The sequence below is a fragment of the Phoenix dactylifera genome, chromosome 12 (assembly GCF_009389715.1).
Source record: "Phoenix dactylifera cultivar Barhee BC4 chromosome 12, palm_55x_up_171113_PBpolish2nd_filt_p, whole genome shotgun sequence".
Taxonomy (NCBI): domain Eukaryota; kingdom Viridiplantae; phylum Streptophyta; class Magnoliopsida; order Arecales; family Arecaceae; genus Phoenix; species Phoenix dactylifera.
In genome coordinates, this window is record NC_052403.1 from 702,944 (window position 1) to 722,641 (window position 19,698).

At 40.0% G+C, this 19,698-nt stretch overlaps 3 protein-coding genes across 5 annotated transcripts; 1 reads left to right on the forward strand and 2 right to left on the reverse strand.

The window, feature by feature from the left end:
- Window positions 1–1,623: 1,623 nt before the first annotated feature.
- LOC103695499 (probable anion transporter 3, chloroplastic) lies at window positions 1,624–4,946 on the reverse strand. Of its 3 annotated transcripts, none has more exons than XM_026800550.2 (8): window positions 4,171–4,946; window positions 3,635–3,861; window positions 3,126–3,492; window positions 2,962–3,006; window positions 2,728–2,874; window positions 2,190–2,327; window positions 2,050–2,083; window positions 1,624–1,943 (listed from the first exon to the last, which is right to left on the reverse strand). In XM_026800550.2, the coding sequence occupies exons 1-8, from the start codon at window positions 4,705–4,707 to the stop codon at window positions 1,759–1,761; spliced, it is 1,680 nt and encodes a 559-aa protein (XP_026656351.2). In that variant the 5' UTR covers window positions 4,708–4,946; the 3' UTR covers window positions 1,624–1,758. The 3 variants fall into 3 exon arrangements, with proteins under 3 accessions (XP_026656351.2, XP_026656352.1, XP_008775073.1); XM_026800551.2 differs by having other exon boundaries at window positions 3,126–3,475; window positions 3,635–3,874; window positions 4,171–4,354; XM_008776851.4 differs by having other exon boundaries at window positions 3,635–3,874; window positions 4,171–4,301.
- Window positions 4,947–7,061: 2,115 nt separating this feature from the next.
- Window positions 7,062–9,918, reverse strand: LOC103695500. Its single transcript, XM_039132658.1, has 4 exons — window positions 9,649–9,918; window positions 9,012–9,167; window positions 8,568–8,750; window positions 7,062–7,688 (listed from the first exon to the last, which is right to left on the reverse strand). Exons 1-4 carry the CDS (start codon window positions 9,916–9,918, stop codon window positions 7,473–7,475), a joined length of 825 nt encoding a protein of 274 aa, XP_038988586.1. The 3' UTR covers window positions 7,062–7,472.
- Window positions 9,919–10,775: 857 nt separating this feature from the next.
- On the forward strand, window positions 10,776–18,596 carry LOC103695496 (sedoheptulose-1,7-bisphosphatase, chloroplastic-like). The gene is made up of 8 exons (XM_008776848.3): window positions 10,776–10,982; window positions 11,116–11,238; window positions 11,336–11,521; window positions 11,660–11,741; window positions 16,873–17,094; window positions 17,197–17,297; window positions 17,399–17,470; window positions 18,005–18,596. The coding sequence occupies exons 1-8, from the start codon at window positions 10,866–10,868 to the stop codon at window positions 18,284–18,286; spliced, it is 1,185 nt and encodes a 394-aa protein (XP_008775070.1). The 5' UTR covers window positions 10,776–10,865; the 3' UTR covers window positions 18,287–18,596.
- Window positions 18,597–19,698: the final 1,102 nt, after the last annotated feature.

The following is a 19,698-nucleotide window of genomic DNA, read 5'->3' on the forward strand; positions in this document are numbered from 1 at the left end:
CCCCTTCGACTATGGGCCCGCCGCTCCTGTTCTAAAGTCGGCACATAAATAGCCGACACCGGTCCATACTTCTTAAGACTGACACATATCATGCAGGAGGTCAAAGGTGCTCATAAACCTAGTTTGCTATACCTATTCGTACCGGATAGTATAGTGCATATTATATTGTATCAATTCAATATAGCAAGATTGGTTGGATTAGCCCACTTTTCCGTAGGTTATATATTCACTTATGCAGCTTTCTTGATTGCCTCTACATCAGAAAAATTTGGTTAATTTAGTTTTTTTTATGTACTGTATCAGCAACAATCTCATTTGTTTCTAGTTGCTCTGGAACAATTAGGAGATTCTCTGGAAGAAATACGGGGTTCTGCTTCTGGTGGCAACATGCTATTGGGTGGTGGTCCCGCTTTGATATCTGATATGGATAGCTCAGTATATCGAAAAAATTTCGTATCGTACCATAGCAATACTGTACTAATACAGAATCGGTGCGGAATTCGGTATTGAGACATCAAATCTTACTCAGAAGGTACGAGTTTACTTCATGCCGCTGCAAGCTTGCTTGCCAACTTCAGTTGGAGGCTTACATTATAAGGCCCTGCATACTTTTATGTAATCAATGTTGCCTATGTAATATAAGTCTATTTGCCAAGCATATGTAATGCCAGGTTTAATTAAATTAGTCCCAGCACCGTTGGTTGGCTTCGTACCTTGAGAGCATTTTTGTTATTAAATTTATTGATCCCACCCCCGTTTTAAATAATGAAGACTCCCACTTTTGTACATGGTGCTCCTCTCTTTAAATTGGAGATTTACAAATTGGGAGTAATTAATGTACTTTCGTAGTGATTTTGTGGCAATATCTGATGGGCATGAAACTACTCACTTCGACAGGTTGCATTGAGGTATAGAAGAGAGAGAGAGAGAGAGAGAGAGAGAGAGAGAGAGAGAGAGACGCAAATATAAAACGGAAGGGTGTGGGGTGGGGGGAGGCGAAGAGATTGCCAGAGCGCGTGCTTCCCTTTTTTTGTTAGAAAATGTTAAGCAAGAATTGGTAATGAATGGCTCGCGGCGCTTTCATTTTATTTGTTCTTAACTTCTTATCTAATTTATGATTATAAAATCTTATAAATTGTAAAGACTTATTTATGTGGAGAATATAACGTGACGGCTGCTACATTAAAAAAAAACGTAAGATATCTTAAGAACCTACCGATCACAAGAACCTGTGAAAGTAGACGTCCGAGCAAATAAAGAACAACAATTTTCTGTGGATTACATAACAAATGCTTCAGGGCAGAATCTAACCCAGCAAACTATAAACTATGAATTGATGAGCTACAGTAGAAAACTTCCTCAGGCAACTTAAGATCACAAGACTGAAAGTTGAATCCAGTGGTGCCAGGCTGTTCGTAGAACCACAATAAACACGCATGCACTCTATTTCCCTGCTATGTTTCATTACTTTTCCTCTAGCAAGCGGGATCATCTTTGGTCCTATAAGGGAAGGCAACCCTTAAATTCCACATTTTAGTAGCCATGCCTCTTAAAAGCCAATCGAGACCGACTACAACGAATTTGCCATAGTTTTTCCACATAATAAATAGTGATAGACAAGCATTAAGTTGCCATATGTGCACATATTGATTTCCTAAATTTTTTTTGTCAAGATACAGCCAAAGCTTCTTAAATTAAGACTGGGAATGTCCGCCAACACATACTTATATCAAACAAAAAATTTAGCTTGTCAGATTACTAACCAGCTCCATCGAAATTAACACGCTCTCCAGTAGCAAAAATATCCCAGAAAATTGCACTAATGAAATACAGAAGTGATGTAAGCATCAAAAATCCACGAAAGGAACCCATCTGCTCAGCAAAGAAACCTGCTCCAACAGTTCCTATAATGGCTGCCAAAGTTCCAGCAGTATTCGACATTCCTATCACCCATATCACATTAATCAGTAATGAAATAACTAAGAGCTGTTAGTGTTATAGATCAGATTTGGTACTTGGTACAATATGTCATTAAGAATAAACTAGTACCATGCAAGATACCAGCATACTGTGGGGCTATCTCCTGAGAACATAATAAAAGATCAAAAGGAATTAGCAAAGCAGCAAAGCTAGAAATTTTGGATACTCTTTTCTTACTTCAACTGGGAAGTTTTCCAAGATTGACCAACCTGGAGATTCACCAGAAAACCAGAATGACTAAAGGAATTTAAACCAACGGCTGCCGTAAGCCAAGCAGAAGCCACAAAAGGATTTCTTGCCATATTCAAGCAAAGAAGAGCAACCCCAGGACCAACAAAACCAATTGACTGCAGAGAAGCAACTAAAGTAGTTGTAATATTCAATCAAAAAAATAAAGTAGTTGCTATATGAATATGAAAAGCAGGCAATTAAAATTTTGAATAGCTAGAGGATCTCAGGATTTTTCTTTTTAATATAAAAAAAATAAGAGAAATAAAAAGAAAAAGGTCCACTATTTCAACTTTTGACACTCCATGAACTAGCTAATAGATTAATTAAGACATTGTTGTGAATGTAATAAGCAACTCCATTTTCAGTAGAAAAGCACTAAAACCTTGGTTTAAGGATAAAAACTGCTGGTGCATTTCATTTTTGTTCTATTACAAGTTACAGCATGAAGGATGCCATAGTTTACCTAAGCTTTGTTTCTATTTGTTAAAATGCTTCAGTTCACTCAAAAAAAAGTACCTGCATGATTTTTCGAGTGGAAGTAACACTTGTACCATTCTGAATTAGCATGTCTGACCCAGCACCAGAAATATACCCCAAAACTGCCATCATGACCCATGGAAGCGCGCTAAACCATGCAGCCTCCCTGAGGTTCACATGATAAATCTGCTCCAAATATGTTACAGCTTAATAAATTGGATGCTAAAACCAGACTGTTGATCTATCATCCACAACAGAATCATGAATACATACAGTGTTGAAGTAAATTGGCATCCAAGAAAGAATAACAAAGTAACCCTGCAAATACAATCAAAGGATGACTCTTAATATTTGTTTAGAAAAGTGAGCACTATAGGTTATTTATTGAAATGCCTGACACTTAAGTTATCCATAAAACAAGGGTGTATTGAATTTACCCAGCTATGCATGGCATTTGCAGAAATTAAAGCCCATGTTGGCATCTTCGAAAGTAATTTCCTGAAGGGAGGGATCATTCTGGATTTTTCAGGTTCATTAATATCAGGCATCGGCAGTTTTTGACTCTTCATAATATAGTTTAACTCATATCTTGATATCTGGGGATGTTTATCAGGAGTACTTGATGTTGCAAACAGCCATACCAATACCCAAAGAAATCCAAATAATCCAAATATTACAAAAGGTCCAAAGATTCCAGCTTGTGACATGATTATAGGGGAAATCAGTAGACCAATTGCATTGCCAAGCTGGAATCCAGCCATTGCAAGCCCAACAGCTCCAGACCGTTCTGTTTGAGGAAACCATCTATAAGAGAAGTCCAGTATAAACAACTTCAACAACTTGCCAAGGAGTAAAAAGATATCATGCTAAGACGAAATTCTTCATTTACTTGGACTATTAATACATATAATAACTAGGGTTGGGGGTTGAAGGTTCAGATCAATACCTTAGGACCATGTTGTTCATACTAGGTAGTGCCACTCCTTCTGCAACACCCAAAAGAACTCTCATCGCAAGTAGAGCCCGTAAAGAAGTCTCAGCAGCCCAAGGAGTGAGGAAAGTGGCCATCGACCAAAGAGTCACACCCCAGGCCATGACAATCTTGCCACCATAATAATCCACTAGAGCTCCTCCAATAATGGGCGACATGAGATAACCCCAAAGGAAAGATGACTGCGGTGAGTAGCTGGTACACAATCAGAGAAGAGAAAGCGACTCTAGAGGAAATGAAGATCGAAACTTAATTTTATCAAACGATTATGAAAATAACAATTAATCAACAAATTGTCACAGTTGAATTACTAAAAGATGGAAATACACCCAGAATTTAATCCCAGCACATAAAAATTTGTCACGGCTACAGCACTAAGAACCACTTCCAGAATTACTAACATCAACAGAATCCAAGTCCTCAAAACCCTCGTTCCATTTCCTAGATCACAATCCACAAGACGCCATGAAACAAGGATAGACGAGAATTACCTGAACGATGCCGGCAAAGGATTGGCTCCATCCGTTAGCCTGGGAAAGTGGAACGATGGCCACCGACATCACCACCCGATCGGCATTGCAGAGAGCAAGAGCCAATCCCAGCATCGAGACCACCTTGACCCTCTCGGAGGTGACGAACTCCAGGAAGCTAGGTTTCTGTGGCTCGCTCTCTGGAATTAAAGAACCAGAGGCAGGCCTCCCCAGAGAGGAAAGAATACGAGGCCCCGGAACTTCTCTGGGGGACTGTTTCCCTGGAAATCTCCATGGATGTAGTGGAGCTAGGGAGCGTTTGGCTTTCGATGATGGGGAAGATCGCCATGGGAATTGATGAGAGAGGACGATGTTGGTCCCTCTGCTAGGGTTAGGGCTACGAGAAAGTAGCCCTAGTGAGGCAGGGAGAAAAGCCCGATTCTGGGAGAGCGGAATACTCGCCATACCGGCGAATGGCGGCGATGAGGGACACGGAGAGTAGCGATCCTTTTGTACTTTGGCGTGTTGGCTGGTGATTAAGAAGAGAAGCCCTGCCATATCAAAAGAATTACAAATAAGCCGGGGTTGTTCTTATAAGTCGTTTTGTTCGTAAAGCTTGTTGGCGTGACCTTGTTTGTAATTCTCGACACTTACGGAGGCATTTCGTAATTTTAAAGGGTGGCCTTTGACAACAAGAACAGGCGGCGTGCAGCGCGCTACCATAAGCAAGCTGGGCGGAAGCGAAGGAAATGGAAGAACGGGAGCCCTGAGTTCAAATACCCACTTACGGGCAACCAAACAGACCTGTGACATAACGGCCCAATGATGCACCAAATGACTATAGGATCGTTTGGTTCACGAAAAATATTTTTTTTTTATAAATATAATTTTTAAAAAATAGATTTTTTTAAAAAAAAATTTAAAAAATACTTTTAATATGTTTGATTAACCATAAAAAAATGACAGATTTCCAAAATACTTATGTTTGGTTGACCATCTACTTTTCTGAAAAAATTATGTATAATTTCTATTATATTCTTAATAAAAATTAGATATTTAATACCTCTTTAATACTGAAGGACATTTTTTTTAAAAAAATAAAAATCGAGTGATTTTCGACTCATGGAAAAAACTTTTCCATAAAATGTGGGAATCATATGCCTATGGAAATGCAACTTTTCCGTTTCTCCTTTTAAAACTTCAACCAAACGAGAAGCATCTTATTACTTTTCCATTGACCACATTTTCTCCCTTTCTTTTTCTACGAACCAAACAAGCCTTATAAGTAGCCAGGAAATGCTTACCATCAAATTATTCCAGTCAATGAAACAACATAGATATAAGTACCATAAATTGTACAAAGCCCTTCAACGAGATGCCCAACTGGTAAATCTCTTCCCTTTCGGCAATAAAATTTATCCATACAACTCCAAAGTCCACATCCTAGCTTTCAACTAGAGGAATTACAATATTATATGAGATCTCTGAAAGAAATATGTATAGTGTAACAACGCAAGGCATCACCCAAAAAGACTAAATAGAAGGTATTATTTGGATTTTTTGATCGTGTATAAGTATCTAAGATCTACCCAGCAAATAACCGATGTGGGACTAAACACATACCCACACGGATTCTCACATATAGAGAAGCAGAAGAAGTGAATGGTGTCTTGCAGCAGTGCAAGTTGCTCTGGGCTGCTAATAGTATTCCACCAAAATAATGCCTTCCAACAAAACATTAACACAGAACTAGGAGCAACCAAACATCAAGGATAAATCCTCGAGATGCCAAAGATGGCACCGAGAGCATGATTAACCCATTAACATAGAACTAACAATTAATTTCTACACAAGACAGAAAAGTAAGGCAAAAAATTCTAAAGCCCTTCTGCAATCTCCACCGAAATATGCGGCCAGCAGCACCACATATCACTTGGTTACTAGAAATATAGTAGAAATAAAGGTATAGCCGCAAGTTACTCTCGGCAGGACTATGTAGAAGAATAACAGTCAAAACACAACTGGTGATCATTCAGTCCAACTATAACTATGAAAGGTATCTGGCACTTTATTTCATGGTATGGAACATAATTTCCACCTCATATTGGTGGAATTCAACACTTAATCGTCGAATAGTTCAATTCCATCAGATTCTTTGATTTGCGAAGAAATTACCCTCGTGGATTCATGATTGACAGAAGTATCTTCCATGCATACTGATCAAAACAGCAACCAGAATAAATTTGGATGATGTCTGGACAAGATTTACTTTATATTCAGAAATGTAAAATCATTGAAATTAGAAAATAAATAGAGTTTTCAACTGAGAGAACATGTCAGAAATCGATTCAGAAATAAGTTTGATGGCCTGTTTATTGCAGTATTAAACTACACATTGTGTGAAGGTTACTGGTCATAGTTGCAGTTAGACATGGCCAATACATTGTTCAATTTCATATATATGAAAACCACAAAATCAATGAACTCATCTCTGATGTGCACATCTTTGTCTGTCACTAGAGTTCTCGGAAGGGGAACAAGTTAACGATTTCCAAAGTTCTTATTTTAGCAATCATTCTTTGTTCATGGCATCATATTCATTGGACCTGCAGAAATATGTGATAACTCTTGATTGACAGTTTAATACAAAATAGAGATTCAAAAAGACCTCCCAAGAAAATAATAAATTCATAAAAGAATTGTACATATTCAAATTTTATACAAGATTAGAAATGTGGTTATTTCATAACGGGATCTTACTGCTTAGGCTTCATGCCCAGCTATCAAGGTGGGTTATTTATTTTCTACTGAAACTTTGGTTTTTAACTAATGATAAGAGATCGAGTGAACCTGTGACTGAAGATCTAGCTCCCAACAGGAGAAGAAACATAGATGAGTAAGGCCTCCTGGCATGATAAATATTGCGGTTATAGACAAGTCAATTTATCTAACAACTTAAAAGTATCTTAAAAGAATCTCAAATGACGAACCACAAGTAGACAGTTGAGAAAAAAATGCAAATTGACCTTCATGGAATTTTAAAAAATATAAAATAATCTTTGTGATTCACCTATCTTAACACATGATCAAAGAGGAGATTATGGTAATTCACATTTGTGTAATAGAATTTAATTCATTTATCCATAATACATTCATTAACATGTCCATTCGAATTGACAAACTGCATCATGCAAGAACTTTCTTTTTTTTTTTTGATGTAAGAGGAGGCAAAAAGAGCCACCCGGCCTTTTTTTTTGTTCTTGCATCATGCAAGAACTGAGAGGACAAATAGCTCAAATGTGCATGAGATAATGGGTGTCTATTTAGAACTTGCTTTTAAGATTACCAAAAAATGAGTGTCGACCTTCAGCAACAATCTCTCCTGTCATTTTGTTTATCAGCAACGCATATGTTCCATCATAAGGTCCTTTGTGCCCTAAAACACTTAAGATGATCTCCAATTCATCTTGATCAACAATAAAATTTTGATAAATAAATACGCGAAAAGTAGAGGAGACAGAATTTGGATGAGCTTTTGAGGTTCAATTCATGTCCATGTTGCAAACATGGATCCGATAACATAAAGAATCATAAGACACACTTTAACAAAAGAACCATGAGCATATCCACCTGTTCGCCATTGAAACCTCTTAAATTATTCTCCAAGTAATGGTATATAGTTTTTTTTCTTATTGCACAGTTGTTTTTTAGTTCTTTTCCCACTCCACCGAAGGATATCCAAGAGCCCATTTGCATCGCTTTTATTTTCTACTTTTGCTTTCAAAAATCCAAGAAGAAATGAACTAGACTGAACAAACATATACGACGAAACTCTAATTTTTTTCTTAAAAAATGTTTGAAAATCCTTTAGAGCTTTTGGTAACAAAAATCTGCTGCATCGAAAAAGGAGTGAAAATGGAAGCAAGGAATGGAAAAAATTATGTGAAATCAATCCCCATATGATATTCAATAATTTGCAAAGAAACAAAAACATAATAATAACAACTATATAAGGCAGATTTTGAAAACACAGGACTTGTTTGGTATTGCTTTTATTTTACATTCTTGTTTTAAAAGATCCAAGAAGAAATATTGAACTAGACCGAACAAATATGTTCCATGAAATCCTTTTGTTCTTCAAATCATTTCCTGAATCTTAATAGTTTTTGGCAGCAAAGGTTAGCCACTTAAAAAAAAAAAAAGTCTAGAGTTTAACATTTCCAAGACTCTGTTCTCCCTCAGATCTCGGTTGGCTAATTGTTATCCATGAATTCTAGAGTCCTGCGACAAGCACATAAATTGCATCGCTCTGTTTTCAAATGTTCAAATTTTGCTCCTAAATAATCTTTTACATCAGTTACTAAAGGCAAGTCCACCATCTCAAATTACTCCCAAGACCAGTAAACCTTTTCATATTAGCAGGAAGCAGTGGTATAAAAAAATAAAAAAAAAGGAAAAAAAAAAAAGAGAAACCGCAAACGAAGAGCTCGCATACATACGACCGAGACCTTCATGTGGTGACCATCAGGATGCATTGCAGCAGCTCCCACCTCACCCACGAGGTTTGCTATGGCCCCTGCCGACAAGTTTCCATTCACGTCCTGCAAAATCTTGTTAGAGAGTGCCAAGATCTGGTCTGCTTATAAATGAAACAATTTAAGCAGGAAGCACATTCGAGTCGTATCATCTACAAATTATATTTCAATCATCAAAACCATATAAAGCCCAAATTCTGATCTCAAGAAACAAGCAAATAAGTGAAATATTATCGGCCACTTGGTCCCAAAACTATGATATGGAAACAACACTGGCACGAAGGGGATTCTCTAGTCTGAGAAATTTTCCCTCTTTTGTTAACTCACAATGATTCTAGGAGGGACTTTGAAGGTGCAGGAGATGGAACGGCGCTGGATTACCCGGAGGCCGGAACCTCGTAGAATCTGGCCGAGTCGCCAGCGCGGTGCGGCCGGGCTCCAGGCTCGCCGCTCGCTCCGATACTTCTTCTCGCACCAGTAGGGCTACCCTCGCCTTCTCCGTCACTCCTCCCCCCACTTCTTCTGCCAGGTATTTAGACCGCAAATTAGAAAAGTTTACATGTAACCCCTTCATGTGTGGACAATTTGCAAAGTTCCTCTCGATACGGTGAAAAAACGAATGAAATGGGTGCATATGTCAAAAACGCGCTAAAACGCCACTTTTGACTGGAGAACTTCTGTTCCGTCTTCTGATCCAGCTGCGATGCGATGCGATGCAATTTAAAAGGACTAAAAGGTAGTATAGATACATATATAAACAAGAATTTGAAAGCATCATTTGGATGGTAGAAATCTTATGATATAAATACTACAATTTATTCGCCACGATCGACACCCCGGTTATAACTTCACAGCAAGACTGATTTTATTCTTTTAACAGAAAGTACGTGACGTGGAACAACTGAACAAGACTGATAGTAGATGCTACGCAAGGTTAAAGTCGTTGGTGATGGCCTCAGGGAACGCCCTGGCGATTGATGGTGTCCGTAGCTTGGGCATGGGCCGCCTGGCCCTGGGAGAGGCCGCTGCCGGAGAGGGTGGGGGCGTCGGTGCCACCGCCACCGCGGCCGCGGGGTTGGTCCACTGGGGGCTGGTGGCCCTGGGTGCCGTAGCCCCGCAGCTTGTAGTCCTCCAGGTCCTCGTACCTCGTGTAGGGGCTGCTCTCCGTCGGCAGCTGCTGCCCTTGCTTATCCTCCTGCTCCGCCGCCATCGCCACCGCTCTTGTTTCCTCCATCGCGTACGATTCACGACCGCGACCGGACTCCGCCGCTCTGCAGCTGTTATATAATTTTGGCCTCCGGCCCTTAGAGATACACGTGGCACCGGAGAAGAGCCGATCCTTCCGCGTGGCGCACGCAGCAAATTGCCATGCAGTCCTCGTCTAGATAAAGAGGCGGTTTGATCGATCCTATGTTTCATAACTGGGCTCCAGTAGGCTTTCGAGCCGATCCCTCCGCGTGGCGCACGCAGCAAATTGCCATGCAGTCCTCGTCTAGATAAAGAGGCGGTTTGATCGATCCTATGTTTCATAACTGGGCTCCAGTAGGCTTTCGGTCCCTATGTTTGAACTTTGAACTATGCTGTTGGAGTTGCTTGCAGGCTTGGAGCCGGCCTGCAACTAATGCAAGTATTACAGACTTGAAGGCCGTTCTGAACGAACTTGACCCAAGCTGCTTATAGGCCTCCATGGACGAAAGGGCCGGCATCTTCTTTGGGCTGAAAAGGGAATGGAAGACAGGCTAGGCTTAGCTGGGTTGCTAGGCTTCGGCCCGTAGATGAGCACTGGCTTCCAGGAGAGTTTACCATTGCCCAAGCCTGAAAAGCCTGAGGCCTCGCACCGCCTAGCATGGAGTCGGCTGGTCCTTCGCTTTCCAAAGCAACCTCTCGGCAACTTTCGTATACGTAACTCTTTCCTGCTGGCCCATGAGACTCCAAGAGCCGTTGGGCCCTCCCCATGACTGCGTTCTCGAATCACTCACTCCAACGGACGCCGAGAATTAGCCTCAACCCATAACGCCCCTCCCAGTGCACGACACGTGGCAGCTCAGGAAGAACTGCTTATCTCCTTTAGCCCTCCCTCCATCGCTCGAACAAAGTAACGACAACCAGCCAGGAATGCAGCTTCAGTACCAGCAACACTCCCAGTGATCCGTGTAGCTTTCTCTTTGTTTGCTGGAGGAAATGGAGGCTGGAGTAGCGAGCTATGCTTGCGGGACGCTCCCGCATAATGTATTGAACCGCCCACGCTTTGCTGCACCATCCTCTGCTCCTCCCTTCTCGCGATCTCATAGGAATCATGTAAGGGTACACAGATTTGCGTATCTATAGTCCATGCCCGACTTTAAGCTTAATCTTTGTTTTTACTTCTTTTTCTGGGGAAAAAAAGATATTTGAAAACTATCATAGTTTTGATTTTGTTCACTTCATGCAGGGTCTTAAATCCAGCTCGCTCTTTGGCGAATCTCTGCGAGTGATGTCAAAGTCTTTGCCAAGAATTTCGAAGGTAGCCGGCAGCAACTCGCTCATCACCAAGTGTGAGATCGGGGATAGCTTGGTAAGCTTACTTTCATCTAGAGAAACGCGCTGAAGTTAGTTGTACAGATTTTGGCTGTTGAAGATCACCGGGTCGCTGAGAATTCTATGAGCTGCAGGAGGAGTTCTTAACGAAGGCGACCCCAGATAAGAACCTCATCAGGCTGCTGATGAGCATGGGAGAGGCGCTGAGGACCATATCCTTCAAAGTGAGGACTGCATCTTGTGGTGGGACTGCTTGTGTTAACTTGTTTGGTGATGAACAGCTTGCAGTGGACTTGCTTGCCAACAAGCTACTTTTTGAGGTTGACAACAATGAATTGCCTCCCTTTCTGCTCTCCTGATTTATTCACTAAATAATTCATTAATTTCCATTCTTAACTATTGATTTTTGGGTCTCCGACAGTTCTTTTGGTTAACCTCATTTATACCAAACCATCCAGGCTCTGCAATATTCCCACGTTTGCAAGTATGCTTGCTCTGAGGAAGTTCCTGAGCTACAAGACATGGGCGGGCCAGCTGAAGGCATGCGACCGAACACTGTTGTTTATGAATTCTGACAGTTTCTTATTCATGACTTACTAGAACTGCTAGACGTTCATATTAATGAGCATACTGTAGAAAAACAGAGTTGAACAAAAGCTTTAAGGTGAATATTCTTTGAGGAATTAAAGCTAACACCTGCTGGGCATAAACAGATTTACAAGTGAAACAAACTAAAGGAATGTAAACTCAAGCCAATTGGAAGAGGAAATTCATCTGTTCATATTCTTCAAGAGAAAGAAAACGACCTTACAAAATGGGCTAAAAACAACAACTAAATTAAGCTAAAAATTAGCAACCACTTAGCAACTACTTAGAAACCATCTAGCAACTACTTAGAAACCACTTAGCCACTAAAAAACAATATAACATGTAATCCTGATAACTAGGAAGCTTAAAGACACGTAGCCAACTAATACCCAAAGAATAGGACAACAGATAACTAAAAAATTATTCAACAAACCCTCCTTTAAACTAAACTTTATATCAAAGTTCAGTTTAATAACTTCTCCAACATACAAACACCGAGCAACTTCCTTTGTTTCTGAAATGTTGACAACTTGAGAGGTTTGGTAAAAATATCAGCAATCTGGTCTTCACTTCTGCAGTAGACAAGATCAATGACCCCTTCTTTCACAAGGTCCCTCAAGAAATAATTCCTCACATCTATATGCTTGCATCTTCCATGAAAAACTGGATTCTTGGACATCTTAATTGTTGAGCTGTTGTCACAGAAAATAATAAGTGGTCCCTCTTGCTTGAAATAACATTCTTCAAGAATTCTTTGCAACCATATTGCTTGGCAAGCACATGAAGTTGCTGCTACAAATTCAGCTTCAGTTGTTGATAAAGTCACAATCGGTTGCTTTCTTGATGACCATGAAACAGCTGCTGTTCCCATCATAAAAACATAACCAGATGTGCTCTTTCTGTCATCAAGATCCCTTGCAAAATCACTATCTGTGAAGCCAAACATGTCTGACTTTTCTCCATTCTTATAAAATAAACCATACTCAGCTGTACCTTTCAAGTACCTGAGAATTCTTTTTGCTGCCAGGAGATGCATTTCCTTTGGACTCTCCATGTATCTACTGATAAGGCTCACAGCATGCATGATATCTGGCCTTGTAGCAGTTAAATACATCAAGCTTCCCACTATTTGCTTGTACAAAATGCTGTTGACTTTCTTCCCTTCAGGATTTCTAACAAGCTTCATTCCTGCATCAATTGGTGTGCTGACAGGATTGCAATTCTTCATTCTAAACCTGTCCAAAATGTCTTGAACATACTTTTTCTGCGAAATAAAAATGCCTGCAGCAGATTGATTCACCTCTATTCCAAGATAATAATGCATCAATCCAAGATCTGACATCTCAAATTCAGCCATCATAGACTTTTTAAACTTATCAAACATAACCATATCATTTCCAGTGTAGATTAAATCATCTACATACAAACAGACAATAAGCATCTTCCCACCTTCTGATTTTATGAAAAGTGTATGTTCATAAGGACATTTTTCAAAACCTTCCTTCAGAAAATAAGATTCAATACGACTATACCAAGCTCGTGGGGCTTGTTTTAGTCCATACAATGCCCTTTTTAATTTATACACTTTATGCTCATTTCCAGCCTTAACATAACCAGGGGGTTGATGAATAAATACCTCCTCATCCAAGTCTCCATGCAAGAAGGCTGATTTAACGTCCACTTGATAGAGTGGCCATGAATTCTGTGCTGCCAAAGCAATTACCAAGCGAATCGTATCATGCCTTGCAACCGGTGCATAAACTTCTTTATAATCGATACCAAATTCTTGCTTGTAACCTTTGGCAACTAGACGAGCTTTGTATTTGTCAATCTCACCATTCTCCTTCAACTTTGTCTTGTAGACCCATTTTACTCCAATAGCCTTCTTCCCTTTTGGAAGTTCAGTTAACTCCCAAGTATTGTTTCTTTCAATAGCTGCAATTTCTTCATCCATTGCCTTCTGCCATTTGGATTCTTTGGTAGCCTCTTCAAAAACTGTAGGATCACAGTCGGAAAATAGAGCAAAATATGTCAGTTCTTCCTCATCAGATTGTTCAATTCCAGGTACTTCATAATCAATCATCCATGCTGGTCTTCTTCTGACACGTTGAGACTGTTGTCCTTCATTTAATTCAGCTTCTGGAGCTTGTGGAGTTGCTGGAGCTACTGGAATGATGCTCTGACTCCCTGGTGTTTGCTGCTCATTCTCCCTAAGTTGCTGCTGTTTTTCCTCTTCAATTTCCCCATCAAAAACAACTTGTATCTTCTGTTCAGCTTTGCCTTCATCCCATTCCCAGAATTTTCCTTCATCAAAAATCACATCCCGACTGATGATGATTTTCTTGGTGTTTGGATTGAACAGCTTGTATGCTTTGGAATGATTGCTAACACCAAGAAAGATAGACTTTTCTCCCTTATCATCTAACTTCTTCCTCTTCTCATCTGGAATGTGAGCATAAGCAATACAACCAAAAATCTTAAAATAATCCACACCTGGTTTTCTTCCGCTCCATGCTTCCTCAGGTGTCATATTTTGAACAGCAAAAGTTGGACTTCTGTTCAGAATATGAATGCTCCAGTTGACTGCTTCAGGCCAAAAATTCTTGGGAATGTTGCTTTTCTTCAAAAGGCTCCGCACCATATTTAAGATAGTGCGATTCTTCCTCTCACAAACACCATTCTGTTGGGGCGTATAGGCTGCTGTCAATTGCCTCTTGATTCCATGTGTCTCACAGAAATTTGCAAATTCTTGTGAGTTATATTCTCCTCCACAATCAGTACGCAGCACCTGTATTTGACTCCCTGCTTCCTTCTCAACAATTACTTTAAAGCTTTTAAAAGCCATTAAAGCTTCAGACTTTTGTTGTAAGAAGTACACCCATGTTTTTCTACTAAAATCATCAATGAAAGTAATGAAATAGCGTTTACCTCCATTGGAAACTGGATTAATTGGTCCACAAATATCAGAGTGTACAATCTCCAATAGCCTCCTTGCTCTGGTTGAACTCCCCTTTGGAAATGGATCACGGTGTTGCTTGCTAATAACACATTCTTCACAAACAATTGAGGGACTTTCAAAATTAGGCAGACCAGTCACCATGTTCTTTTGTTGAAGTTGCTTGAGACCACCAAAGTTTAGATGACCATAGCGAGAATGCCACAGCCAAGCCACATCATTTGTCTTTGCTGAGAAACATGACTGACTAGCACAATTTAGATGCAGAGGAAACATTCTGTTAGCTGTCATTTTAACTTGAGCAATTAAGCCCAATTTGGAATCTTGAATCCGGCACACTCCATCTTTGATGATAATCTCATAACCCTTCTCTTGCAATTGACCAATGCTTAGCAGATTGGTCTTCAATTCTGGAACATAAAGGACATTAGAAATTTTTTGAGAGGCATTACGCTTCATTTGAATGATCACCTGTCCTTTTCCCATGACCGAGACTTTAGAATTGTCTCCGAACTTCACATTATCTCTGAAAGAATCATCCAAGGTGGAGAAAGCTGCCTTGTCTCCACACATATGATTGCTGCAACCAGTGTCTAAATACCACAGGTTCTTATTTGACCCTTCTCCAGCATGACATACCATCAACAAGGATATTTCCTCCTCAGTTTCTGCAAAATTTGATTTTTCTCCTTCATTGTTAGGCAAATTAGCTCGACATTCAGATTGGTAATGCCCATACTTGTGGCACCGAAAGCACTCAACTTTGGACTTGTCTGCTGACTTTGGTCTATAGGAAATCTGAAATCTGCCACGCCCCCTTCCTCTTCCTTCAAAAAACTGAGTTTGCTGATTTCTTCCTCTACCTCTGCCTCTTCCTCTGTTTAATCTATTTGAAAATGAAGAAGAGGTGCCGATTGTGGCCTTTAAAGCTTGCTCATTCTGCTCTTGTCGATTCAGCTTCCTTTCATGTACCAGCAAGGAACTTTCAAGTTCTTCAAGTGACATTTCATCAAGATCATTTGCCTCCTCAATAGCACAGACAACAAAATTATATTTTGGTGTCATTGAACGCAGTATCTTCTCAACAACAGTAACATCTTGTGTCTTATCACCATAGGTCCTCAATTTGTTGACAATTGCCATTGTCCTAGAGAAATAGTCAGTAACAGTCTCACCCTCTTTCATTCGAAGTATTTCAAACTCCGAACGAAGTGCTTGAAGCTGCTGCCTCTTTGTTTTTGTGGTTCCCTGGTACTTTTTCTTCATTGAATCCCAAATTTGCTTGGAGGTATCTTTGCAAAGAATAGTCTCCAAGATTGTCCGATCAATTGCCTGAAAAAGATAATTTTTTGCTTTGAGATCCTTCAATTTTAAAGCCTCCAACTCTGCCTTCTGAGCTTCTGACATCCTAGCAGTTGGTTCTGCTACTCCAGACTCAACCACATCCCAATACTCTTTGGACCTCAAGAAATTCTCCATCAGCATGCTCCAATGATCATAGTGACCATCAAAGCGAGGAATTGCTGGCTGCACAAAGGTTTCAGACGCCATTAGCTGCTGCGTTTGGTCCCCTCAATGAACCTGCTCTGATACCAAATGTAGAAAAACAGAGTTGAACAAAAGCTTTAAGGTGAATATTCTTTGAGGAATTAAAGCTAACACCTGCTGGGCATAAACAGATTTACAAGTGAAACAAACTAAAGGAATGTAAACTCAAGCCAATTGGAAGAGGAAATTCATCTGTTCATATTCTTCAAGAGAAAGAAAACGACCTTACAAAATGGGCTAAAAACAACAACTAAATTAAGCTAAAAATTAGCAACCACTTAGCAACTACTTAGAAACCATCTAGCAACTACTTAGAAACCACTTAGCCACTAAAAAACAATATAACATGTAATCCTGATAACTAGGAAGCTTAAAGACACGTAGCCAACTAATACCCAAAGAATAGGACAACAGATAACTAAAAAATTATTCAACACATACTCCTTTACTCGTAGTTACTCAGACTGCATACTTGTTTTGGGGGGTTTGGCTCCTCAATAAATTCATGCTGATCTTATGATACCATGCTTCAGAATTTTGTAGTACCAGACTGTCGGGCTAACCAGCCATGAAACACAGGTGGTTTTAGTGTGGCTTTTGATCCCCTCGATGGTTCCAGTATCGTTGACACAAATTTCACCGTTGGCACGATATTTGGTGTTTGGCCTGGTGGCAGGCTTACGGGTGTGACAGGAAGAGATCAAGTTGCTGCAGCTATGGGCATATATGGACCTCGAACGACCTATATTATGGCTCTAAAAGATTGCCCTGGAACCCATGAATTCCTTCTTATGGATGAAGGTTGGTTGCTCAGAACATCCACTGATTTATCTAGCATCATTGGCTTTGGTCTCCTCTGTTTTCGTGGCGATTAAGGCCTTCTGACAATTGGTCATGGCCTAGGCAAGTGGCAGCATGTCAAAGACACCACATCCATTGGTGAAGGCAAGATGTTTTCTCCCGGAAATCTAAGGGCTACATGTGACAACCCTGCCTATGATAAGGTATTCAACTAAATCTATCGTCTCTTCCACCGTAATGTTCCTGTTAGTAAGGATATCGCCGGATCCAGGTTTAACTAATGAACATGCATGCGTCCCCGCAGCTGATCAGCTACTATGTGAGAGAGAAGTACACATTGCGCTACACTGGAGGAATGGTGCCAGATGTCAATCAGGTGATAGCTCTCACATTGCTAATACTTACGTTTCTTTTCATTGAGACAAGCAAAGAATTATGTCAAGTGATTAATAATGTAATAAATTATCATGAGGCTGGTACGCAAGTTGAAAATTAGCAGAACTATGCTTCAGATCTCATAGTGTGTTTCGTTGAGTCCAGTTGTTTGTTTCTCGACAGCATGAATCTTCAAGCAGCAACTTGGACCATCATTAATTAGCAGTCCTTCCTTATAGATCGATCCCTTAAAATCAGTTGCGTGATATTGCTCATTAGTTAAAAAGTATGGTTTCTTTCTTGATTGTAATAGCAGTAATACGTTTCCATAGATCAAATATGCTTTAAGACTTCTTTCCTCTTATAAGCAACCTCATGCTATCGTACCTAGCTGCTTTTGATGCATGCAAAAGGTGGATGAGAAAGCAATACATACAGAATAAGTAATGAGCTCGTGTACCTTAGGATTGGGAGACTGGTACTTGAACTCTTCAGCTTTTCACATGCTCATCTTTTGATCGGTTTCTGTTCGCAGATCATCGTGAAAGAGAAAGGCATCTTCACCAATGTATCATCCCCAACTTCTAAAGCTAAGCTGAGGCTTCTGTTTGAATGTGCTCCCCTGGGGTTCCTAATGGAGAAAGCGGGAGGATGTAGCAGTGATGGCACACAATCTATACTCGACAAGGTGATCGACAACCTTGATGACCGCACCCAAGTCGCTTATGGATCCAAGAATGAAATCATCCGGTTTGAGGAAACTCTATATGGCTCATCTAGATTCGCAGCTGGTACACCTGTTGGGGCCACTGCCTAAACCGAGTTGCCTGTGGTCGTTCCTTCAGCCTCTTCATACCAATATTTTCAAATATCACAATGTAATGTACGTAGTGCACATCCGGTTCGATTTCCAACTTCACATCGATGGTGATGGAAGGGTGGGCAAGGGAAGAAGCAACATCCACTTATAAGTATCTGTCGAGCATATTTTTTCTAAAAGCAATTTTACTCTCCCTCGTCAAGTTCCTCTTGGCAATGCTCAGACTTTTTTTAACTCTTCACAGGAGAAAGAAATTGGAAGAGAATTAATAAGTTCACCAGAATAATACATGGGACTTCTTCTGGGATTTCTGATTGGTTGATTTTCTAGCTATGGCATTCTTTTTATTCCCCAATATTCTTTCCTCATCAGAAACTCTGTTCAATATTTTCATCAATCATGAGCTACAATAATAATATTTATATATAATTACAATCGTACAGTAATATCAAGATGAAATTAATGCTTCTGTGCAAATTATATACACAAAACTTAATTATTTATTTGAAAGAACGCATGCTAAGAAGAAGATGTCGAAATTATTGATGAGATAGGACAAGCGTCCTTAAGGACTGATGGACACGAAATTAATGCATGATGGCAGATGTGTACAATGGGGCACCAACTGCACATTCACATTACAGATGTGAAGTTGCCATCACTTTCCTGCCCAAGCAAAGAATATCAATAAATAAAACATGGTACCATGCTGAATGAAAATGACAGGGACCCAAGTTTCACTTACATCTATCATCTATGCTTTCCTTCTGACTGCTAAGAGAGAATATCTGAAAATGGGAACGGGTCTAGCAGAATTATTTTTACTTCATGCCGATTGAGCCAGGTAACACAAATGGCATACCATGTTCAACTTCGATCGCTGATTGCTGCTCTGACAAAACTGTAAACTAAAGGCTGCTAATGCCTCGAGTGAAGGACTTGTACAGTCTTCTTCTTGAAACAGGGGGGACTTGATTACGTTCTAGCATATCCAACTTTAGCTCATCGTATCAACAATCAATCCAGCATTCTAGCCTTTACCTTAAAGCTGAAGATTATGATATATGGGTTTGAACTTGCCGTGGTATCGTTTATGCATAATCACACTAATTTACTTTTCTAGGTAGCAGCGGGAGGTTACACCTAAAGGCTCATCAGGCCAATTAAAAATTTATTACTTCATTCCGGCGAAGTTCGTTGTCTCGGTACCAAACTAATACTATCATATTATTGTATTAATATATTCGATACGGAATCGGTTCAGCATAAAAAATATTAGTGTGCTTTTCATGTCATATACCGATACTGACCTGATACAATATAATACGCTTTGTACAGTGCAGTATGGTGTACTATGCATCCCATTCTATTTAGCATAGTCATAGCTATTGCCTGCTAAAAGCTTGCAG